Source organism: Lemur catta, chromosome 9, assembly GCF_020740605.2.
Source record: "Lemur catta isolate mLemCat1 chromosome 9, mLemCat1.pri, whole genome shotgun sequence".
NCBI lineage: Eukaryota > Metazoa > Chordata > Mammalia > Primates > Lemuridae > Lemur > Lemur catta.
The window spans coordinates 94,369,382-94,394,870 of record NC_059136.1 but is presented as its reverse complement, the minus strand read 5'-3'; the positions used below and the strand labels follow the sequence as shown (position 1 = coordinate 94,394,870).

At 38.3% G+C, this 25,489-nt stretch overlaps 2 protein-coding genes across 7 annotated transcripts in view; one reads left to right on the top strand and one right to left on the bottom strand.

Annotated features, from left to right (window-relative positions):
* The window catches only part of TMEM68 (transmembrane protein 68), a 39,638-nt gene extending 31,584 nt beyond the window's left edge, over positions 1–8,054 (bottom strand). For all 5 annotated transcript variants that reach the window (XR_006737188.1, XM_045560820.1, XM_045560823.1 and 2 more), the window contains exon 1: positions 7,907–8,054. Coding sequence is in view for 1 of the 5 variants with exons in the window: in XM_045560822.1 (XP_045416778.1) it covers positions 7,907–7,925 (19 nt within the window). In the remaining 4 variants the exon portion in view is untranslated. The remainder of the gene's footprint in view (positions 1–7,906) is intronic.
* Positions 8,055–8,120: 66 nt separating this feature from the next.
* Positions 8,121–25,489, top strand: part of TGS1 (trimethylguanosine synthase 1) — a 43,208-nt gene continuing 25,839 nt past the window's right edge. The window contains exons 1-6 of one of the 2 annotated variants that reach the window (XM_045560817.1): positions 8,121–8,405; positions 15,931–15,995; positions 17,781–17,953; positions 18,597–19,425; positions 21,785–21,902; positions 23,974–24,060. In XM_045560817.1, coding sequence (XP_045416773.1) covers positions 8,302–8,405; positions 15,931–15,995; positions 17,781–17,953; positions 18,597–19,425; positions 21,785–21,902; positions 23,974–24,060 — 1,376 coding nt within the window. In that variant the 5' untranslated portion in view covers positions 8,121–8,301. The remainder of the gene's footprint in view (positions 8,406–15,930; positions 15,996–17,780; positions 17,954–18,596; positions 19,426–21,784; positions 21,903–23,973; positions 24,061–25,489) is intronic. The other variant, XM_045560818.1, reaches the window with a different exon arrangement.

Below are 25,489 nucleotides of genomic sequence, written 5' to 3'. Positions count from 1 at the left end.
AATTAAGATGTGTAATTGACTATGTTTCTTTCTAGTAACTTTGCTAGATAAGCTGACAGTCGAACATGATAATCAACAATACAATTATACTAGCCCTGTGATATTTTTCTATGTAAAATTTCCTCGATTTCCTTCTTCCACTCATATTTTCTCTCATTCTGATTCTGCTCTTAGAGCTATTTTATCATTATTCCAGAATATATAATCTTAATGAAAATCATCTCAAATCTTTAGTAGCTGAGGCAAGAAATGAATAAATGAAAGAAAGGGATGGGGGAAAGGAAAAGACATACACATAAGAGCAATTAAACATTGTTTATATGCCAAGGTTATCTCGCTAACTGGCTTATTAGTAGGACATACTCTTTGACTTATTCTTCTAAGGATGGAAGATTTAGTCTAATTTCCTGTAACCAAAAGCATTTACTTGTGAGAAATCTGGGCCTGTTACAGTAATAGAAGGTGAACACAGCACACATTAAACCCACAACCTGGCCTTTATTTATATCATACTCTAATCAACCCATCTAAAGAGTTCAATTACATGTGTTTGATCATTTAGAATGCAACATAGCAAAATTTAACACTTTTTAAAGTTATTATTATAATATTTTTTTAGAAACAGGATCTTGCTCCACCACCCAGACAAGAGTGCAGTAGTTCAATCCTGGTTCACTGTAACCTCAAACTCCTGGACTCAAGGGATCCTCCCACCTCAGCCTCCTAGGTACCTGAGACTACAGGCACATGCCACCACACCTGACTAATTTTTTAAATTTTTTGTAGAGTCACGGTCTTGCTATGTTTCCCAGGCTGGTCTTGAACTCCTGGGCTCAAGTGATCCTCCTGCCCTGGCCTCCCAAAATGCTAGGATTATAGGCTGCAAAATTTAACACTTTTTAAAATGATAGCTTTTCTCACTAGGATGGCTATAAACCTCCCCCAAAAGGAAAATAATGAATGTTAATTATCATGTAAAGAAATTAGAACTTCACACACTACTGGTGGGAATATAAAATGGTATAGCCACTGTGGAAATCAGTCTGGCAGTTCTTCAAAAAACTAAACACAGAGGTACTGTATGACCCAGGAATTCTACTCCTAGGTATATATTCAAGAGTACTGAAAACATACATTCACATAAATATTTGTACACAGTAGCAGTGTTCATAATAGCCAAAAAATGGAAACAACTGATGAATAAACAAAATGTGATATATCCATACAATAGAATATCCAGCCATAAAAAGGAATGAAATATTGGTTCGAACTATAAAATATTAACATATAAACCTTGAAAACATTATGCTAAGTGAAAAAAGCCAGACACAAAAAGCCACATATTGTATGATTCCCTTTATATGAAATACCCAGAATAAGTAAATCTATAGAGACAGAAAGCTTGGTGGTTGCCAGGGCTGGGAGAAGGTAAAATGAGGAGTGACTACTAATGGAAATAGAGGTATCCTTGGGATGATGACATGTTCTGGAATTAGATAGTATTGATGGTTATACAACCTTGTAAATATAATAAAAACCACTGAGCCATATACTTTAAAATGGTGAATGTTATGATGAATTATATCTCAATAAAAAAGAGCTTTTCAATATTGTTAATAAATTAACAAAATTTATGATAACCTCTCACATATTTTAAAAGGAGTTTTTCCTAGGCCCAATAACCAATCAACATTTTGATGATCTAACCCTAACTGCTTAATACAATTACCAAGAATAATCTAGTCTCATTTCAATTTTTAATAGGATAGTAAAATCTTGTGATTTTAAAACTTTGTGGAGTATTTCCCCAGACAAACTGGCAATAGAATTAGACCTCTCATCCTCTTAATCTACATTCTGGTTTATCATACATACTTAATGAACAGAGCAAAGGGAAGAGCGTCAGAGCACAGGCAGCATCCAGTGAGAGACGCTACACGGAAACCTGTGAGACTCAGTAGTCCCTTAACAGGGCCGCGTGTAAGAACCTCCTCCAAAATGGTCATTCAACCTTGATTTTGATTTAAACCTTTCCAGTACAGAAAACTCAAAAGGTGTCCCATTCCATCTTCAAAACCATCCATCCAACTACTAAAAAGGTCTTCCTTATACTTACCTTACTGTAACTTTTCCCTACTGGACCTAATTCTGCACCATAGAACCTCTTCCATTAAACAACCTCTTAAATTTTAGAACAGATATCATGAGCTGCAAAATCCCCTTTTCTAGTAAGAACCCTTAATTCTTTCAACCACTCCCCAGATCTTGGTTTTTTAACCTTTCACCACTCAGGTCACTCCCTGTGACTGATTCCAGTTATTTGCTCTAGAGGTCCATGTACTGTAACCCCTGTGCCTCAGTTTGCTAAGATCTGTAAAACTGGGATTAATAATCCTATCTACGCCATAGATATATTACTCTGATTAAATGGGCTAATCTGTGTAAAGTGCCTAGAACAATGCCCAACATGTAATAGGTGCTACATGTTTGCTATCACTATCATAATAACTGAATTTAAGATCACAGTAGCTTTTTGAGTAGTCTTATCATGCTGTTAACTCATATTCAGCCAAAAATACGCTACTATTTTCTACTTCTCTACAAACTGTACTTGAAAGAAACTTTTTTGAGCCCAGCAAAAATTACACACCTTATCCTTATTAACTTTCACATTCTAAGTCTGGTCCCCAACCTTAATGGCACCAGGGACTGGTTTCATGAAAGACAATTTTTCCACGGCCAGTGGGGGGTGGGGGGGTGGAGGCAGAGCTCAGGCAGTGATGCAAGCAATGGAGCAATGGGGAGCAACTGCCGACGGGTTCCTAACAGGCTGCGGACCAGTCTGCAGGCCTAAACTATTGACATAGTTTTGCCATCTTAACAGTAGCTTGTTTATGCCAACAGCAAAGAAGCCTGGAGAGCGTGCGGCAATGAAATCACAAAAGGCATTTTCCACAGCTTGTTGAGAATTGAGTATTTTTCCTTGCAGGAAGTGGTCCAAAGCATGCAAGAAGTGGTAGTCAGTTGGTGCAAGGTCTGGTGAATACGGTGGTTGAAAGAGGGTTTCTAAGTCTAGCTTCTGTAGTTTGAGCAGCGTTGTCTTACAAGAGGATCGGCCTGTTTCTGTTGACCAATCTTGGCTGCTTAATTGCAAGGAGCCTCATCATTTTGTCTAATTGGTTGCAGCAGACATCCGCTGTCATCAATTGACCAGGTTTCATGAAGCTATAGTGGATAATACTGGCGCTGCACCACCAAACACCATTAGCTTTTTTGGATGAACATTCGGTTTTGGACTGTGTTTTGGCACTTCATCTTTACGCAACCATTGTGCCAATTGCTTGCAGTTGTCAAAAACAATTCATTTTTCATCACACGTAACAATATGGTGTAGAAATGGTTTGCACTTATGTTGTGACAGCAAAGAAAGGCAAGCTTCGAGATAATTTCTCGTCTGACGCTCGTTTAAATCATGGGGAACCCATCTATCCAGCTTCTTTACCTTATTGATTTGTTTCAAATGGTCCAATATTGTTGGAATAGTAACATCAAAACTAGCTGCTAATTCACGTGTAGGTTGAGATGGATTCGCTTCCACTACAGCTTTCAGCTCATAATTAATTATCCACCTTGGTCTCAGGTTGCCCACATGGCTCACTTTCCAGATTAAAATCACCAGAATGGAACTTCTCAAACCATCGATTTACTGTGCGTTCATCGGCCACATCTTCCCCAAACGCTTTGTTGATATTTTGATCTGTCTGCACTGCAATGGTTCCAGGATGGAACTCACATTAAAAAATAATATGAATATTTGACATATACACGGTTTCCCAAAACTTGCTCTAAAAAAATTCAAAAGATAATCACAAGCCAAAACATGTGTTTGAAAGTATAAGAATGTATCTTCACAATTAAAAAAAAAAAAGAGAGAGAAGTGTCAAAGTGAAATGTCAGAGATATCAACTGTCAAACTTAGTACTTAAGGAAATCAGACATTTGATACTTAATAACCTAATAGCTTGTGTGAAAAGATGGAGTTGTAGGTTAAGGGTGGGGTGGAGATCAGGAATTCAGTTTTGAACACACGAGGTTTAAGGTGTCCATTGTACATCCAAGTGAAGATGTTAAATAAGCAACCGGACATAAGCAACATTCAGCAGGAAGGTCAGGGCTGAGAAATAAATCTGGGAATTGGTAGAATGTAGACAGTATTTAAAACCATGAAACTAAAGAAGATCCTCTAGGGAGTAAATATGGAGTTTCCAGGACTAAAGCTTGAGACACCCAACATTTTAGAAGTAGAGTAGTGATGAGCCAACATCCTCCTTCTAGGAGTAGCATCCTAGAAGTCAAAGTAAGAAAGTGTTTCACGAAGGAAGGAGTGTTCAGCTGTTTTAAATGCTTCTGAAAGGTACAGTAAGATAAGGAATGATAATAGATCACTGAATTTTATAACACAGAAGATACTAGCAAGCCCTGATAAGAGCTATTTTGGCACAGTGGGGATAAAAGTGGAGTATGTTCAAGAAAGAATGGGAAGAAATGGATTGAAAACAATATAAACAACTCTTCAGAGGAACACTGCTACACAAAGGAACAGAGAGACAGGTGGGTCTCTGGATGGGAATGCAGGTCAGTACTTTATGGCTGTTGCTGCTACTGTTGTTTTAAGACGGAAGAAAATACAGCAGTTTTTAATGCCAATGATAATACATCAATGAGAGAGAAATGAATGATGCAAGAGAGGAGATAATTGTTAGGGCCATGTCCTTGAGTATTGACTAAGCCAAAGGGGATAGGATACAGTGTACAATAAAGTGGATGGCCCTAAGAATTTTGTGCCAGATACTATCTAGAATAGATAAATCATCAGTAAATTAAATAGATAGTTATCTAAGAAAAACATATGTAAAGGACTTAAAATAATGCCTGGCACATAACAGGCACCTAAGAAATGCTGGCTAAATATAGATCTGAACTGTGTTCATCTAAATCTTTAACAAAAATGTGGATCAAGCCAGGTGTGGTGGTGTGATGGCTTGCGCCTGTAATCCCAGCACTTTGGGAGGCTGAGGTGGGAAGATCCCTTGAGATCACAAGTTTGAGACCATCCTAGGCCACATAGTGAAGCCCTGACTCTACAAAAATTTTCAAAAATTAGCTGGGCGTGAAGGCACATGCCTGTAAGCTCTAGCTATTATACTTGGGAGGCTGAAGCAGGAGGATCACTCAAGCCCAGAAGTTTGAGGTTGCAGCGAGCTCTGACTGCATCACTGCACTCCAGCCTAGGCAACACAGAGAGACGCTGTCTTAAAAAAAAAAAATGTGGATCAAGACAGTGTCCCAAAGCCTGCTAATACAAAACTATTACAGGAGTTTGAATAACAGGCTTCTGAGACGATAAAATACAGTACTTTTGATAACATGACAAAGTATCTTTAAAACTCAAATGAGTACAACCCCTTAAATGTGCAGATAACAAAAATTAAACACAGAAAGCCAAGTCTACTTGCTCAAAGTTACTAACTTACTAAAGTGAAAAGTCAACAGCTAAAATTAAAACCTAGTTCTCCTACCTCTTAGTCTAGGTATACTTTCATTAATATCTTTTTCTCTCTCTTTTGACAGAAAGGCTAAAAATACTAAGATTACAATTTCTGTCTTCCCTTTACTTCTGCCTGACCCTCTCCTCCTAATTTACCATAGGATGTACCTGACTCCTTATTTTATTTTAATCCAGTAAAAACTCTATGTGTTAAAAGATGTTTTGGGGGAGATAAAATATTTTAGTTACCAAAATTCCAGATTAATTTCTACCTCCCCCCATAAATTTATAATTAAACACATTCCTGTGCATCAAAATATCTTAGTTTTCCCATCTGAAAATCTTGTAAGTTGACAAGTTGAAATATCATAATGACACTGACAGTGAGGAACATTCACTATATTTGAACTTATAAATGTTTAAAATCCAGAGTATTTCAAAAACTAATAAATTAGGACATTTCTGGTTTTCTACAAAACTTTAAGAAAACATATCTATTTTTAAACACCTATTACCAGTACTTTTCCAGTGCTTACTTTCAGTATATAAGCATTGAGAACATTCTGAAAATGCCAATTAAAGAAATACTCAGCCAGGTGTGGTGGCTCACTCCTGTAATCCTAGCATTCTAAAAAGGCCTAGACGAGAGGATTGCTCGAGGCTAAGAGTTCCAGACTAGCCTGAGCAAGCATGAGACCCTGTTTCCACAGCAAACAGAAAAACTAGCCGGTCCGGTCTCCGACCGGAGGCAGGAGGATTGCTGGAGCCCAGGAGTCAAGGTTGCAGTAAGCTATGATAACGCCATTGCACTCTAGCCCAGGGCAACACTGAGTGGAGACCTTGTCTCCAAAAACAAAAAAGAAAAGAAAAGAAATACTCACTGAAATGTAAATTTTCTCTTTTCTTTTTCATATATTTAATAACAGTTTAACAAGGATATAGCGCTCAGTTATAGTGAATATGCATTCTACTTCAAACCATGAATAAAGCAGCAATTTAATACTTCAGTCAAGATATCTGGCAAATTCAATCCTTTTATCATTAAAACAATACCTTTTAAATTTCAAGCTTCAAACTCAAGATTCTGATATAAATTACCTTTCAAGATTTTTTCTTTTTTTTAAAATCCTAGAATGTCCTTCAACTTTTAGCTAACCCTCCACTCTATTTCGTAATTACCGTCCTACCATTATTTTCTTAACCCTGCCACTCATCCCAATAATGCTGGTCTACCAGCTAATTCTGCAGCACTCTCACCTACTTGAATCACTGAAATCAGCATATCTCTGATCTCAAAGTAGGGCAGAAGTAAGGATGTGGGAAAGAACATTTGAAAATTAATCTTGTATTTCCACCCACTAGCAAATGCGGACAAAATACTAGTGACCATACTCAACGTCTGGATTCGGCATTTAATAGCACAAACCACGTCCCAAACGCTCCAACAACTTCCAAGTCTGAACTTGGTTCTTTGAGGAAGCTGCCTGTGCAGTCTCCACAAATACCAGACACCAAATACCGACTGCCTCAAATCCAGCAGTACTGTTCCAGTTTTCTCCATCCTATTTATGTGCACATGTACGTATTTTTATTAGACAATTAGCAGCTTCAAGGCAGAGACCTGTTTTACAGGCTACAACCCCCAGGGACCAAGACTCTGCCTGGCGCCTAAAAGGTCCGTACCGACTCAAACTATTAATAGCATACATGGAAGGTTTTATATACACTGTTTCATTGAATCCTTTCGGCAGCCCCACGAAGTACTTAGTATTAATCATCCCTATTTTACAGATAATGAAAATGAGGCTCGGAAAGATTAAGTAGCCTGCGCAGGTCACACGAGTAGAAAAGGGGCATCAGGCAGGATTCCACGCCTGCCTGGTTTGTCCGGATGCGAACACTCGTCTAACCACCGCCCGCGCGGCGTGCTCCCTGCACTCTCGTGATTACCACAGACTTTCCTTTGGCTTTTACACACGGGAGGCTCGAACTGGGTCCCGGACTCAGGAAGTCACCGGGCAAGCCCAGAGGCCTCTCATGAGGTTGGAGAAGCCTCGCCCACCAGCTAAGTTTAGACAAAACGCGCCCAAATGGAGGCTTTAGAGCGCGCGGGGGGAGATGCGGGCCGAGGAAAACAGGCTCGTTGTGACCCAGGGGAGGCAGGGTCTCCCCACCCGGCCACTCTAGCGCCCGAGCAGAACGCCAAGCCCGGGGGGGAGCGGAGCCCGCCTGACCAGGGAATCCCGGGATTCCGGGGCGACCCGGGAGACTGGACGCGCGGCCTTCGCCGCTCCCAACCCAGCGAGACCCGGCGCGGGGCGGGAGGAGCACCGGGAACCAAGGCGGGGACCGACGCACCTCGGACAGAAGGGGGCATGGGAGGCTCGCCTTCACCCACGAACGACGGTGGGAGCTCTTCGGTGGCTCAGTGGCCGAGGCGGAAACACTTCGCGGTTTCCCCCAAGCAACCTGCAAAGAAAAATCTAGAGCGGCGGCTGCAGCCCGGGCCGGGTTAGATGTAACACCGACCGTCACACCGCCCCTTCCCGTGGCCTCCTGCAGCCACTTCCGGTGGCGGCGTCAAGGCTGGCTCCGGGCGCGAGCGGCTCCGGGCTCGAGCGGCCCCGGTCCCGTTCCTAACCCCTCACCCTGGGCTTGCCCGCGAAGCCTACCTTTGGTCCCCAGTAACCGAGCAGAGGCCCCGGAGGCCCGGCCCGAGCTGGGTACGGCAGGACTGCCTCGGAGGTGGTAAAATGTGCTGCGAAAAGTGGAGCCGCGTGGCCGAAATGTTTCTCTTCATTGAAGACCGGGATGAGGATTATAAGATCCTTTGCCTCTGCTCCAGGGCATTTGTAGAGTAAGTAGAAACGCGTTTGTCTTCATTTTCTAGCACAATCCTTTCCCAGAAATGTGGGTGTTGCAAACGTAGTTGTAACTGATCTCTGAAACCAGCCAGAGTATTTGACCCTTGGGCAAGGTGATGTTTTAAAAAAAACAAACCAGAAACCCTCAGACATGGCGGAGTGGTCGCCGGCTGCCACTATTATTAAGTGAAGGACTGCATCTATTTTGTAGGCTTTTATGAAAAAAGGTGGTAGCTGATATATGTCATCTCATGTTTATAAATTGAGAGAGCATTTAAAAATTGGGGGAAAGTGACATGTAAAATGAAATCTCTAATAGATGTGACATCAAAAGGTGAAAGTTTGAAGTTGAGTAACTTGCTTTAACATCTTTTTTAAGATCTTAGAATCTATTCAAGTTCAAATGCACTTATTTGGAACTACTAATCATTTAAGATAAAAGGCTTAACTGTATTTACATCAGTTTTTGAGATAGCTTTATTTTGGGGAAATGTTTGTTTCAGGCAAAAATTGCCTTATGTGGAAAAAAGTGTTTAGGAAAAAAACTGACGAGAGAATTGGATTCTAAGGATTGTTTTCTTTATAGTAAACGTGTAAATTAAGTCACTTACATCTTTTTTTCATCTCTAAAACGGGAATAGTTAACCATGATCTCATATGCGTATCATTAGATTCAAATCCTTGTGGAAATGAATTTTATGTTATAGACTTTAATGTAGTTTAATGTAGTAGAATTTAAGTTTAAAGGAATTCTTTTTATTGTGTATTTTTGTGGAGTAATCTGAAAATTAACCCAAAAAGAAGCTAAACACCATGTTAAATTTAATGTAAAAAGTATTGTCACCTTTGTAGTCAGGTATGCACTTAATCATACTTTCAGTGAATGCTTTTGTGCGCCTATGTATCAAGTATGCTGGTAGGGCCTAGGGTACAAGATAGCCAGTCCCTACATGTATTGAGTTTACTTTCTAGCAAAGGAGATCAATATTAAGACAACTGTTTACATAATTACTTGCTTAATTATAGTTGTAAGTGCTATGAGAGGAAGTACAGGATGCTGTGATAACAAATAAAGATCGCAAAAGTTTCTTTGAGAAGTAGCATTTGGAAAGAGGTTTAAAGGAAATAAACTGAGGTATTTCAGGAGGGAGATTCTCAGCAGGCTGAACTCTGTGAAGGCCTTCAGAAAGCAAAAGAAAGTCTGGGAAACTGAACAGAATGACTAGGAAAGGAGGAGATAGGGTTGGGGAGGTAGGCAGGGTCAAAACATGCAAGACTTTGTAGACTATAGGAAAACCTTAAGTTGGGGGATGAATGATCAGATTTGCGTTTTTAAAAGATTACTGTGGCAGCAGTGTGGAGGATGGTTTGGAGCAAGAGAACAATTTAAGACCATTGTCCAGGCAAGAGATTATTGTGACTTGGATTAGGATAGATGGCAGTAGAAGGGGGAAAGGTAGGAGAGAAATCATTGGGATTTGGGTTTGGATTAAATGTGGGGAAATGAAAGAGAGAAAGGATGTGAAGGAGGAGATCAGGTCAAGGGTAACTCGCTGGTTTCTGGCTTCTATTGCTGCCTTTCACTGAGGAAGGGATCACTGGAGCATCCTGGATTTTATTTTGGAGCATCAATGAGGAGATCATGAGTTTGATTTTGTGCATTTCGATTTTGGAGTATCTGTGAGACATTCAATGGTAGATGATATAAGCGATTGGACACATTGATTTGGAGCTCTGTAGAAGTCTGGACTAGTCTTAAAAACTTGAGCCATGCACCCTTAGATAGTAATTGAAGTGATTAATTTGGGGGGTAGGTGGGAGTGGCATCCATCCTTGGGGAATTCCAACATTTGTTGTATGATTTTGGGGGAGGGGGTAGAGGCAGGGTCTTGCTATGTTGCCCAGGCTGGTTTCGAACTCCTGGGCTCAAGCAGTCATCCACCTCAACCTCCCAAAGTGCTGGGATTACAGGTGTGAGCCACCGAGCCCAGCAAGGACTTCCAACATTTTTTTAAAGATGAGAGGAAAAGAAGTGGATTAACTGGGAAACTGGTAGAAGGCAAGCCCAAGTACACTGCCACCAAGTGTTTCAATGAAGGAGTTACCAGTATTGGAAAGCTGCTAAAATATCAAACAAAAAGAGCACTAAAAAGTATCCACTAGTATTGGTAAAATCCACTGGATTAATTGATGACTTTTTAAGTGCTGTCACTAATTATTTTACATTTCATAATGATAGAGACTCTCTCCTTGACCAAACTTTATCCAAGTTCCTCTGAGATCTCTTTGATTAGGTCTTGTCCTTTTGGCTTTGTCTTAAGCCTACCTGGCCCAGTTTTAACAAGAATCCTGCTAAATCGGTTTAGTGAAAATTCCCCCACCCTTGGTATCTGATCACCTTGGCCTGCCTTTAGCAAGAATCCTGTTAAGTTGTTTAACAAGAATCCCCCTACCCTTGATGTCCCCTGTTACTAATTTTCCATCCACTGACCCCCCCCCCCATTCTGTTCATTGGCTATCTATCCACAGCTGTCTTGGCTATATTCAAAGTTGAGCATGATTCTCTCTCTCTCTTCCCTCCTCTCCCGCCTCCCCTATTACCATAGTCATGATGTCTGTCACAATTGTTCTGAATAAAGCCTTTCTTACCATTTTAACAAGCATCAGAATAATTTTTTCTTTAAAAAGCCTTTATTTAAGCCTTCCAGCAGCCCCCTAAGGAGGTATGTCGTGTTATCCTTCTTTATTCAGGCAGAAAATTGCGTCTCAGTAATGGCCTTAAAAAAAATCACATAGCCAGTAAATGGCAGCCCTGGAATTCTACCCAACCTCTGTGTGACACCAAAGCTTTTCTACTCTCCTTCCAGTTGGTATAGAACATATGATTTCATTGAATATCCCTGATTAAGAAGTCACTACATCCTACTGAAATACTTAAACAATAATATAGATTAGTTGAGATAAAGGACTATTCTGGAAACTGAAAAGCCTGTATGTACCTCTGATCATACTCATGTGACAGTGCCTGGTGATGGTCTCTAGTATTTCATATACAGTACAACAAAATCATTTGATGTGTTTTCTTCCCAACAGGTTCCTGAGCTAGAATTTAAGAGAGTAGTGACCTCAGAGAACATCTGTCTGCTTTCACAAAAATCAGTCATGTGCCCTTGTGCAAGTCACATAAAATTTCTATGATCCCCTTTCAACACTTTCAGAAGGACTTCCTTTCCCTTTTACTACTTGAAAATGAAACCGATTCATAGTCCCTTTGCAGTAGAGGAATTGCTACTTGTACTTCAGAGATTTCCAAGAATCATTTAATCAGCATGTATTTTGGCCACCCAAGTGTCAGGTACTGTGATAAAGAGATGACGTAGGCATGGTAGTCATAATTGTTGTATTCAGAGGTATGGTGATGAGTATTCAGGTGGCTGCTTAGAGCTCTAAGGAGAGCAGTATTTTGGTGGGGTTACTACAATCCAGGTCAGGTTCCCAGCTTTACAATTCAAATCAGTAGTTAGGGTTTATTTAACCTTTACATATGCCAGGTTCAGAAATTAGTTCATCCAGAGTCATTGTGCTGGATCAGAGTTAACACTGATCAAACTCAGAGATTGCTTTATAGATGATACTTAGCAAGTACAATGGGAAATTCTTCAAATGCCAGGCATTAGAAATACACCATTCCCAGTGACAAATGCTCTTGGAGATACTCAAAAGTTGTAAGAAACGGTGTTTTCATAAAAATTTAAGAGCTAGTTTTCTCTCTCATTGCTGATCTTTCTGCCTTAAATTATCTGTAGCCCTGGAACATACTAGTAATAATGTTGGACACCTGTTTCACCTCTCACCCATGAAGAAATATCTTTCTACTTCTTCCTCAGGACCTGTCCTGACCTATTAAGCTGGACCCTTTCCCCAGAATGGTTGCAGGCTAGTGTTGTGCGTGGGACCAGGGAGTTCACCAGAAAAGAGTACCTGGCTGTGTGGTGGAGGTGCAGGCCAAGAAAGAAGAGTCAGCCTGCGGTCCATGCCAGCCAAGGCTCCATGCTTAATTCTTAGCCTACGCCTGGTTGGGTCCTGGTGCTGCTTACATGAAGCCCCCTTTCTAAAAAGAAAGAATATAAGTTAAGAAATATAAAAAGTTGAGAACATTTTTCATATCTCACCTATAGAAAACACTATGTGACTGGATTTGAATTAAAACAACGTTTGAGATAATTTAACTACCATCTATCACCAGTTACATTGAATTTAGTCTTTTTGAACTAAAATATGTGTTCTTTTCATTACAGCTAATTTCATACATATTCTTAAAACTTAGAACTTTTACTTCACTTTAAGGAGCACATTATAAGTTCAAAATAGGTGAAGAGAAAAGAATGGCTTTTTCCTTTAGATCAGTTAATGCTTAGACAAATTGTAACCCTTTAGAATGAAAAGAACTTGGAGATGGTATGTTGGAATGGTTGCCAATAGTCATTGAGAATTCTATGGGGATGGGAAACATGCTGGAAGTTCAGGGGCCAGTAAGGATAACCTTGACTTTCAACATAGGGAAAAGAAGTGTTTCAGAGTCTAAAAACAGAAGATTTAATTGCTGACAGAAGTTCTAGAATAGATTATTAAGCTAAAAGATCAGTGTCATGTAGCAGAAAACATACAAAATGAACATTAGTATAGGTGCCAGATGTCTTCTCAGGGATTAAGAGTTGATTCTCATATTAAATAAAATTATTGCAACACCTCTCCTCAAAGGCAGGAAATAGGACATAATAGTGTAACTAATTTCTGTTTTCTAAGGACATTATATTAAAACTGTCTTAACACTAATTAGAGTAATATTCTGTTTCATCTGCTCATTCAAATTTCTGTACATTATCTGTATGAAGAAGATACAATTGGAATGTTACGGAGTTCTTAAAAGTAATTGTTACAGCAGCTCAGTAGTGACATGAAAAAATACCTTATGTTAAATTAACATAGCAGAATACAAAATATCTACACAATGATTACAGAAAATTTTGTGTGTGCATGTACAAAGCCTAGAGTAGAACGTAGGAAAACGCTGTAATGGTGGAGTTATTGGTTTTTGTTATATAAAGTTGCTTGTGTTATAAAAAGCTTTTATTTAATTTTTAGATAATTCATTTTGAAATAATTTCAAACAGAATAGTTCAAAGAACTCCCTTGTTCACCTCGCCCAGATTTACCAGCTGTTAACAATTAACTAACTGTTTGCTCCATCTCTTCCCCTCCATAGGGATATATGTTAATATGTAAACACACAAACACAATCATTAGTCTTTTTCTGAACCATTTGAGAGCAAGCTGCAGACAGGATTTTAAGTTTCGTGTCCTTACATTCTGTAAGATGACCATGCTTAACCTGGGTCTGTCTTGTTTCCTCAGGAACACTGGTCATGCCTTCACAGGAAGGCACAGAAATGATGCTGTGCCCAGCTCTGCATGGGCACACGAGGCACTTTATGTCGGCAGCACACCACCATGGCTGATGTTGCTGACTGCCAGCTTTCTCTACTGGAAAGTCACAATGGTTCCCTTTGTATTAGTAACTATCTGTGGGAGCATATTGCAATATTACACCAATATTTCTGTTTTCCAGCAGACCTACAGGTCTTAGTCTTCCTCAACAGCTTCCACCTGAATCAGCTGCCTCTATGAAGATTGCCTTGTTTCCTTCATTCCTTCTGCATTTATTAGTTAGCATTCTGTAAGAAGCACTTTCCCTTGTCTCCCCATGTAGTTGTTTATGTTAATGTGGACTCTGGATTCTTAGTTTATCAACAGGTTATGTTCCATTGTTATCATTATTTATTTTGGTGCTCATGTTGTCTCTGATTTAGCCAATGGGAGACTCTTTGAGGTGGTTCCTCTGTCCTTTTGTGTGTCCCCAGCATTCTTTGAGTGCTTCACAACCTTCTGGCAGAAGATGACCCACACCTGTCTTTTACAGTCCCTGCTCCAACTGGGAATTGCCATTTCTCAAGGCACCCTGGTTCCTTAGTAGAGAATAGTATTTAGAAACCAAAAGCTGGGTGCTCATTGTGCTTATTGTGCCTGTACCTTCTCAGTAGGTAGAGTTAGGTAGAGTATATGTGTGTCCACATGCGTACATAAATATGTATATGTATATATGTACATACATACACATACACACGTACATAACACATATAAAACTATTTTCATGTCCACTGTATATATAAACTTATATACCATGAGTTTGTAACAGTACTTCCAGTGTTGGCCCAGCAACACCTCACGGTGCTTTCTAGCATTCCTTGTTTTTAAGTGACTTGTCTTGAGCCCACCTTGTTTTTAAATAACCTTCAGCAAGGAGAATCTTGACTATTATTATCCTCAGTACATTTACTTATTTGTTCATTATAACCAGGATTGCAACCGTACTGGTCCTTTCCTCCACCCGACACCTCAGTGCCCCATATCTTTGGGTGCTGGTGGGCACACCCCTCATGCCTTCTGTGCAGCTTCTGCTCCCCCTGCCCCAGTGCCTATGTTCTTGGGGGAGGAGGCAGTGGGCATGATGCCAAAGCTTATTTGCACATCATCTCCTTCACTGTCCTGCTGTGAGTCACCACCTACTTTGCATATTATAAAGTATTCCAAAAAAAGAGACAAGAGGATCTAAAGTAGTTCAGGTACACAGGAATTTTACTTAGTTATAGCTCCATTAGTGAAGTAAGGTTAGCTATGACTTGCAGTTGACCTTACTGTGGCAGTTGCAATGGAGTTTATTACAGTTGAATTTATAGATAGGAAGATCTATCTAATAGTAAAACCTTCCACTTTTTTAAAGTGTTCTGTTAGGTTTATTTTGGTAATTTTCAGTCATAGTACATAAAGAAAAATCTTAGAAGAAGTCGGGATGTAAAGAAAAGTTCATTCATTGTTTTTGATAATCAGTGAGACTAAATTGTTTTGCCTTGGTTTGTTTTTCAGGTTGATAAGATATTTAAATAAGAATTTCATTGTTAGTACTCAAAACAACCTTTGCTCAGACTGAATATCTTATCTACTATTTATGTTGGATAGTTTGGCTTACTTGCAAATGGATTAGGATCTGTGTATGGATTTATGTGTGTGTAAGTCAAAGTTTTCCACTGTTGTTGGAAATTGGATATTGTTGGATGTTGACTTCTCACAGCAAAATTCAGAGAAATTAGATATCATGAGGAAGAACAGATTCTTTGCCCAATATCTGGGAGAAATGCCACTTAATTTCAATAATTAGTAGTTATATAACAAATGCTACCATGTGTTAGGTACTGTGTTAAATATTTTACATATACTATCAATCCTTATAACAACTCCATGAGAAATGTATCTCTATATCATAGGTGAGGAAAATGTATTAGTAGATTGCTTTTCTGTTTTATAAGCTTTTAATTAATTAATCTATGCTAACTTGAGCTCCCCCCCCCCAAGTTTATGGCTTAGTTTGTTTTAATATGGATTGCTTAATTTGTTTTACAGGGATCGAAAATTGTGCAATTTGGGATTAAAAGGCTACTATGTCAAAGACAGTGGCAACAATGCAGGTAATATAGTATAAAACTATATAGCCCCTTTTTGCTAAAATTAACCTTAATCTGTATTACTTTATGTATAATATGTTATTATGTTAATTTGTTAGCATAAACTATGATAAATGCCAAATAATCCTGTAATCATAAACACTATTTTTTTATAACATGGTTCTATTAATAGAATCTCTTCTATTAGCCAATCTTTTATTTTTCTGTAGCTTCTATGTGGGCTGGATATAGCCTCTTTTATCCTGTGTAGCATTCCTTCCTGAGTTGTTGCCGTTACATAAGAGCAAGCTGGAATTTGAACCTTTGAAAAGTAAAGAATATATAGTTTCTTCATCAGAATTTTATAGGTAAAAGATGGCAGGATAAATTCCAAGTGAACATCCATAGTCTTTTGCCTGAAGTAAAGAGGCAATCATCTGGGTTAACTTTCCCAAGTTAACTTTTCCCAGAATTTGGTCTGTCCAATTGAGACTCACTTTTGTCTCTCTCATACTTCACTACTCCATTTGTCCTTCCACACAGACTTTTTATGTTTCTAGATGTGGAGAAAACTGCAGCATGGAGTTAGAAGCCAGTCAGCCCAAGTACAGTGTGCCATAGTTACCTTTGAAAATCTTTTTAACTCTCACAATGATGAGTCAAATCTTTGTTTCTTCATTTGATCACTGGATGAAATGTTGGTTTGTGTTTCAGTGCTATGCTGTATAAAAAAGGCTAGGCTCCCACTGAACATAAGATAATATTCACATCACAAGAGAAAATAAAACTTAGCTTATTCATTTTTCTCATTTTGCTCTCTCCTGAGCTTTCATAAGTTCATTAAATGGAATGGTGAGTGGTTTAAATAGGTGTTATTTAAAGAAGTGTCTTTTTTCCTCTTTCAGGAGCCTGTTTGGTAGAATTTACATATGAGGTTTCTCTTTTAAAAGTCTCAATTTTTGCTGTGTGAGAGTCACTGCTCTGTTGCCTGAGATCATCAGGCTGGAGTGCAGCTCACCACTAATTGACTATGCTAATATATAAAATGATTTTTGCTATCTTAAATTTTAAAAAGTTAATAGAGCACTTGAATGGCATTTGTTCAATTAATGATATAATCTCTTAGATAACCATATATGGGTAATGTAAAACTTGTTTTGTTGTAATAAACAGTTTTTCTTTAAGATCTAGACTCAGGGAGCTTGAAAGAATCTTCCAGTTCAGTGGATTTCAAACTTTTTTAATAGCAGAAACCTTTCATTAAATCAGCTCTTCCAGAGAATCCCAGGACCTAAATCCCAGTTGTGTTGAAGTGTCTGTGAGCTGCCTAGAGACATACCTCTCACCTGTCTTGTTAACAGCTCCTAAAATAACTCTACAAATAAGGACTTTAAATCCACTGATAGGTGGATCAGTTTTACAGATAAGGAGTGTGAACATGTAAGCATTTTCTCCATAAAACAGGGTTACATCACCCTGCCCTCTCTTGTTTCTATCCGCAGTGCTCTGCACGGTGCTCAGCACAGAGCGCATGCTTGATAAGTGCAAGTTGAATGGGCATCTGGATGGATAGTGGTAGGCAGAGCCAGCTGAGAAGTTGTCTCTTGATTCTTCATTGGCTGTTTTTGTTACTAATCTATATTGCCATCAATTCTTTTTTTTCCCCCCTTAAAAATTGTAACATTTATATACCTTTACATTGGGGAAGTCATATAATCACTTTGGATTTCACTTTCTTCTTTAAAATGAGGATAAGAAAACCTGCCTCTAAATTTTCTTTAAAACTAAGCCAACAAATGCTGTGTGTAGGAGATCACACTACAGAAGAGGAGGAAGGTGGCCATTCCCGTGGTACTGCAGAATCATATGACAGCAAAGGCATAGGCCTAGATGAAAATGAACTTGATTCTGAGGCTGAACTCATGAGAAGTATGGGGTTACCACTTCAATTTGGTGGGATAGCTGCACATAAAAATTTTGAGGTAAGTATTAATTTGCTTTCATTATTTCTACTTCTTAGTTTTGTTTATAAAGTATCACAAGGAATTATTTTTTTTCCTGTTCTTTGAGACAGAGTCTCACTCTGTTGCCCAGGGTCAAGTGCAGTGGCATTATCGTAGGTCACTGCAACCTCAAACTCCTGGGCTCAAGCAATCCTCCTGCCTCAGCCTCCCAAGTAACTGGGACTATAGGCGAGTGCCACCACGGCCAGCTGATTTTTTTCTATTTTTTGTAGAGACAAAGTCTCGTTCTTGCTTAGGCTGCTCTTGAACCCCTAAGTTCAAGTGATCCTCCTGCCTTGGCCCCCCAGAGTGCTAACATTACAGGCATGAGCCACTGCAACAAGCCCAGCAATTACTTTTTATTCAAGATCAATGCATTCATGATTGGAGCATTCTACCTCTTTTTACAAATAAATCAAAACTGCCAGTTGTGATATGTCCCATGTATGACTTTTTCTCCTCTTGGGAACTTAAATAGTAAGAGTCACTTGTTTGTGTAACTAAAAGCCCAGAGTGTGGCTTTGAGAGTATTTTGTTTAATATCAAAATAGACTTGGATTCTACTTTCTTTTATAATATATGAAGTGCATTTTATATTCAAGTTATCATTTATCTGGTATAGGTGTCTATGAATACTAGAAATAAAGTTAAAATAAAAAAGAAAAAGAAAAAGCATCAAAAGAAATACTTAAATGAAATTATGCAAGAATCTTGGAGAAAAGAATATGAAGAAGATGATATTTTGGATTCAGATGATCCATCTGAAGTTGAACAGTATGAGAACACCAGAACATGTAAACTTCAAAGCAAAAAAGACATTGAAACAGAAAATCTTCCTGTTGAAAATACATTATCGCCAAAGCTAGAGATTACGGAAAAATGGGAAAAGTATTGGAATGAATATGGAGGAGGACTGTTGTGGCACAGCTGGCAAGAAAAACATCCAGATCAAACACTGTCTGCTGAACCTTGGAACTTTCCTGATACAAAGGAAGAATGGGAGCAACATTATAGTCAACTTTATTGGTATTATTTGGAACAATTTCAGTATTGGGAAGCTCAGGGTTGGACTTTTGATACCTCGCAAAGCTGTGATACAGATACTTGTGCATCTAAAACAGAAGTTGACAGCAAGAAAGATGAAAATTATGTGAAAGTCAACTTAATATCTTTTCCATCTTCACCTACTGCAGTAGATAATAACAACTCTGGTACAAGTGATAAGGATCGTAATGAAATACTTGATGGAATTAGTAATATAACTCTGAATTCAGAGGAAGTAGAACAGGGCCAGTTAGATTCTCCAGTAAGTCGTGATGGTTGTCAGCAGCTCAGTGAAGTTAGCAACAGGAAAGAGTGCCCTGCATCTGGCCAGAGTGAACCGTGTAATAATGGTGGAACCCAGGAAAGCAGCTCATCTGGGAATAGAAGCACAGACCAACCAGCTCAGGGTAAGATTAAGCAAGATGTATTTTGCTGAGCAATGGTTAGCAAAATGAATTTATTTAGCAAAATAACTACTACTAATATCTTATAGGAGAGTAAAACAATACCAACTATATTCATAGTATAATAATGAAATTATTTAATCCATCTTACTTTAATATCACAAGTTATGTATTACCTTTTTGTATTAATAGTAATATTTGCACAGAGTTCTCAAAAATACCATTCCTTTCTTTTGTACCTTAGTGGCCGGCGAAGAAAAACATGGATATCTCTTGAGAAATGTAATTTAGAGTGAGCTTGGAACTTTCACAGTTTTCCACAGCAAATGAATTTATAGGAGGCATGTGAGAGACTGACTGAAAGTATACATTTGACATTAAGCAAATCTGCTCTGAGTCATACATAGAATTCATTTAGGACAAGTGAAATCTTGCTCTATAGGAGAATCTCAACAGAGCACAATATTAATTTGTAACTGAAAGCGTTGATTTCAGGATTCCCATCAATAAAATATCCAGGATAAGGAACTTGGTTGACTCTTACATAAGGGATTGAAAAAAAAATCTCATTATGCAAACTGGTGCACTGGCAGGACTAGAGAAAGCCGGTAAGAAGTGTGTTGAAAGAAATTAATCAGAGTAGGGTGGGATGAGAATGCTCTTGCTAGGGAGAAGTTTTCTGTCATTGGTGGCACCAGGAAAATTCGAGAGGAGGAAATTTTTATGCCTTTTGAATGTCCTAAAGTCTTGGCATCCTTGGTGTTTGATGTTGGAGAAATCTAGTATAGAGGAACTTTCTTCTCAGGCTTATTCCTATGTGAAGCAAAAGATGTTGACCTTTCACTTAACAACTGAGTTTGTTTTGCTCATCTCAGATTGCTGATCTCCATCTAGTTGAGTTTCTAAAGAACTCTTTCAACTTTGTTATTTTTCTTTGCTTTCTGTCTTTACAATGGAGCTTACTTCAGTACAACATTCTTATTCCTTTCTATTGCTGTTATTTTCATCCTTTTATAGCTGAAGATTTTGTTAGTATTCTGATACTCTTCTATATCTTTCTGTACTTACTTTGACCATAAATTTGTAGTAAGCATTTTTGGTTCCCCTCCCTCATCTACCAACTTTTTTCCTTTGCCAAACACAGTAAACCTCCTTAAGGTCTCTGCCTTCTATTGCCTGTTCCCTTCCTTATGTGTGTAGATTGACCATTTCTGTAATTAGCTCCAATATATCTGTCATCAGGATCAACTTGAGGATTTTAGGTTTTGACTTAGAAGGTGCATATTACATTTCTATGTAAATGTGTTTTCTATTTCTCGTGTTTGGTGCTCTTCTGAAAGAGTGTCCCTAACAGTCAAAGCTTCCCACTGTCAACCCTACAGCCACCTTTCTTCTAGTCTCACCTACTCAGTTTCTTCAATCTGATGAAATAAAGAACAAAGACAGATATTTGCCTCAGTTGGAGCCACCAGAAGTTAAAAATACTCTTTTTAAAGGTAGTACTTATCTTTACTTCCATTATTAATTTAACCACCTATATTAAATACAGATATATTTGCCTTGTGATGAAGAGAAATTCTTTGAAACAAGGTGATTATGCTGTCTTTAGAGTCATTTACATTAAAATTCTAAAGGAATGTGACCACAAGCAGCTATCACAAAGGCAGCTTTGTGGATTAATTTGGGTAGATTTGGGCAGCTATGAAGGAGTGGTTTTAGTTTGTTTTTTTAAGTAGTTAGATCATGGAAATTTTTAAACTTGTTAAAAGAAAAACTTTAGACAAATTAAATTTAGCAGAGTTTAATTGTACAAAGAGTGATTTGAAAATCAGGCAGCCTCTAGAAGCAGAAAAGGTTCAGGGCAACTGAAGGGCTGCCACATGGTTGGATAACATTTACGAACAGGAAAAGAAAAGTGATGTACAGAAGATGAAAGTGAGATACAGAAACAGCTGTATTGGTTATAGCTCAGCGTTTGCCTTATTTGAACACAGTTTGAACAGTTGGCCACCTGTGATTGACCAAAACTCTGTAACTGGTATAAGAATAGAATACAGTTTACACATCCAGTGAGGTTACAGGTCATTATGTACAGTGTACAGAGAAACCTTTAGGCCAAACTTAAAATGTGCACAGAAACCCCTTTAGTCTAAATTTAATTTAACAAACTGTATCGACAAGTTACAATTTTTTAAATGTCTGCATGTAGACACAGACAGGTAGACGTGTCCTGTTACTTTGCCTGATGCACATATACAGTTCATTGCAGAAAAGGCACTGAAATATTTTGATTGGCTTTGTAACTGGCAGAAAAGTTGTCAAACCAAGGGAAAAATCCACTGCAATATTTCTGCCTCTTTAGATTTACAAGAATCTTCAGGAGCAAACACGAGCAAAGGCAGACCACATGCCAATGGTATTGATGGCGAGGAGAGCGAAGAAGATCCACCTGAGCACAAGCCAAGCAAACTCAAGAGGAGGTCAGTTGCACATTACTTGTCTCTCCAGAATGTGTTAGCACCAGCACTTGTGTCCGTGAGTGATGCTCGTTTTATGCACAATACTGCTAATCCTGTGAAAAGAAACAGGGTCTACTAGTGAGACCCTGAACTTTTTAACCCATAGGCAAATCCCAATTCTACCACTCACAAACTACATACATTTCTTAATTTCTCATCTATAAAATGGGACCAATGCCTTTTTTGTGAGATCTTTGGGTAGACTGGAACTAGCATGTAATATATCTTACGCTTAGTCACTATCAATGGATTATAACTTTCAACTAATAATTAGATATTCTCTCTCTCTCTCTCTCTCTCTCTCTCTCTCTTCCCCACGTTCTAATTTTTTTCTTAAAAGTCTGGGTATACATTATTACAGGTTCTTATCACTGAAATAGACCTCAATAGGAATAGTGATGCAAACAGTGGTAAGTAATGTGTGATGTACAGATGATGAAAATGATAAGCTCAGATGAAGTGATAAGCTCAGAGTTACTTTAAAACAATGGAAGCCCTAAAGCTGGAGCCCAGCCCAAAGCTGCCCACACCAATGCTCTTTCTCTTTACCACTGTGAAAGTTGTAAGATTCAAAATAGAGACACTTGTGTCAAACCCTGGCATGATGCAGCTGGGAAGATTATGAAGGGAGGGTTCTCACACTCGATTTCCTGGTAACATGAACTATCACAAGAAATTTTTCCTAGCTGCAGCTTACTACATGAGTCACACAAGGATAGCTAGCCACGTATACAAGAACTCTTGCCTAACACACTGTGTCACAGGCTCAATCCATAACTGCAAGGATCTACCATAACTCCCAGATTACAAATTCTACCTAACAACTACTGGCACTCTCCAATCAAAACTCACCAGCTCTTGTAAGACCCTGCCAGTGCCAATAAACTTTCTTTCTAAACAACTTACATAACCTCCTGTTTCCTTAGTAAAACCCTAAACTTTTCCTTTGTTCTTCAGACATTCATGAGGCCGCCTCATTCTGTGCATATGTCTCGAATCACATTCTATTTTCATACTTTATTTCCAAATAAAAGTGTTTTGTTTTTTTTCTTTTTTTGGAAGTTGACACTACCTATACATATAATTAAACAAGTAGAGAATAATGTAAGGTAGAATGTGGTCAAATGCTAATGCTGTAGATAACAAGAAAACTACAGAATTTGTATGTTAGTTGGAAACATTTCTTTCCTCTAACAGGATGTGAGGTGCTCCACATAAGACTTTTGTGCTCCATATGGCTTCTAGAAAAACATTTAGCAAGCTCTGGAGGCTCAGTAACTTAGTACATAGCATGCCTCTAGTGTGTTCCCTCTGTATAGTAGACATTGTTTGTTAACTCCCTAGTTCCTGCTAATTCCTTCCACTTCCTAGAGATTAGTCCAAAGACTATGTACTTAGATTCCGGGGACCTAGTAGTTACTCCATAAATGTTGAATGAGTATAACTTAATTGGAAGGGCAAACTTTATAAGAATTATTTCTTATCATTTCTGTTTACTTGGAATTATGGCCCAGGTAGTTAAAGTTACTAAAATGTAACCCTGATAGGTTGAATCTCCTGGGTTACTTAATATCACTGGTATGGCAACTTTATTCTTCTTAATATTTTTTCTTTAAAAAATTTTTTGATTGGATTGATACTTACCAAATGTTTCCTTGTTTGCTTTTAAGAAAAGCCTCTGGAGAGATCACTCTGGGAGATTAATTTAAGGCTGCACCTTTTAATTCTCTTTCCAAAGGAAAACAGAGAGATCCATATTTGTACCATGTGCAGGAATAGAAATGATTGCTTCACATGTTTTAAGATTGGTGTGCTTATTACTATGTCCCAGACACTGCTGGGTACTTTATCTCATTTGGAAAATCCTAATAAAAGTATTCTTCCTGGCTTCCTGGATTTGTGAACTATGGTTGATAACTGTGATGGGAAAGTTTGCCTAGATTGATTTATATGTACCTTTTGACATTTGCCTGACCTGCTAGGTTCTGAAGATAATGACTTATCACTATTTACCTTTGGTTTATTTGTTTAGCCATGAACTAGACATTGATGAAAACCCAGATCCGGACTTTGATGACAGTGGTTCCATTCTAGGATTCCAGCATGGCTCCGGACAAAAGTAATTATTCATAAAAGCTATTGTCTTCCAGAAATCCTAACCACTTCATCTGTCTTAATGCTCTCTGGTATTCAGATAGCTAATAAATGATAATGTATTTGATATCATTTGAGATGTTATAATTACCTCTCTTGTTAGTAGAATTGTAGCAGAGATATCACTGTACATTTGATATGTTCACATGTAGTATCTCAGTTGCACTTCATAGCAGTCCAGTGTTGTTATTCCATTTCATAGATAAAGTAACTGCAGGTTACAGAGATTTTACTTGGTCAAGATCACATCATTTACTGGTGAGAAGATTTAAGCCCAACTCTTGTGACTTCTCACCTAGTGTCTCACAGGTCTATCCCTGTGTACATTGGAGATTATAGCAAGCATGCCATGAAAAGTTCAAATCAGCAACAAATAAAACAATAAGTTAAAAGTGAAAATGTTTCCTTCAGATCATTCCCACGGGTAGGCATTATTTAATGAGTCTGGCATATAACATTCTAAATTTACTCATGTGTTTTTATGACTATGTACATGTACATACATGTTACTTTTTATCGAAAACAAAAATGGGATCATATTGTGCACACTCTGCAGCTTGCTTTTCTTCCCTCAGCAATGCACCATGGATAATCTTCGTAGTTAGCACACACATTTACCTAATCCTTTCAGTGGGGCCATTGTGTTTATTTAATCATCCTAATTAACATCTAAATTATTTCCTAAGCTCTGAGCATAATGCCTTTGAGATCCCTCCAGGTTATTGCATGTGTCAATCATTCTTATTGCTGAATAGTATTCCATTGTATGGATGTACCAAAATTTGTTCAACCATTCATCTATCGAAGGGCGTTTGGATTATTTCTAGTATTTTATTATTATAAGTAAAGCTGCTGTGAACATTTGTGTATAGAAAACCAAAGTTTTCTCTGAGATTAAATGCCCAAGCATTAAATATAAGGATAGTGTGAATAAATAGGTAATTGTGTAAGAATACCTGGAGATTTTATCACACAACATGAAGACTAAACTGAGTAGGTAAGGCACACTAATAATGGCTTGTACCAATGATTAAATTCAAACTAGGATCTAAGGGTTGGGACATCAGATCCTATTTTATAAGTTGTGAAATCTAAATAGATACCCACACATTTATGAAGTCAGCAAAAAGAGAGCATGAGGAGTGTGTCAAGATTGACTTATAAATTGAATCCAAATTAGTTCAGAAGTACATGCTGATAATTATAATACTATAGTTTCTAAAGACTATCAGTTATCTCTCCTGTAGGTACGTCAAGGTAATTGTAGTTTACATAATCATTTAGGCTAAAGATCATGAGTTTAGCAATGTAAAAGGTTTTTAAATTCCTGGCAGAATTTATTACTGCACACGTCATTTTATTGAAAATATTGGGTAGCTTTTTGTAGTTTGCGT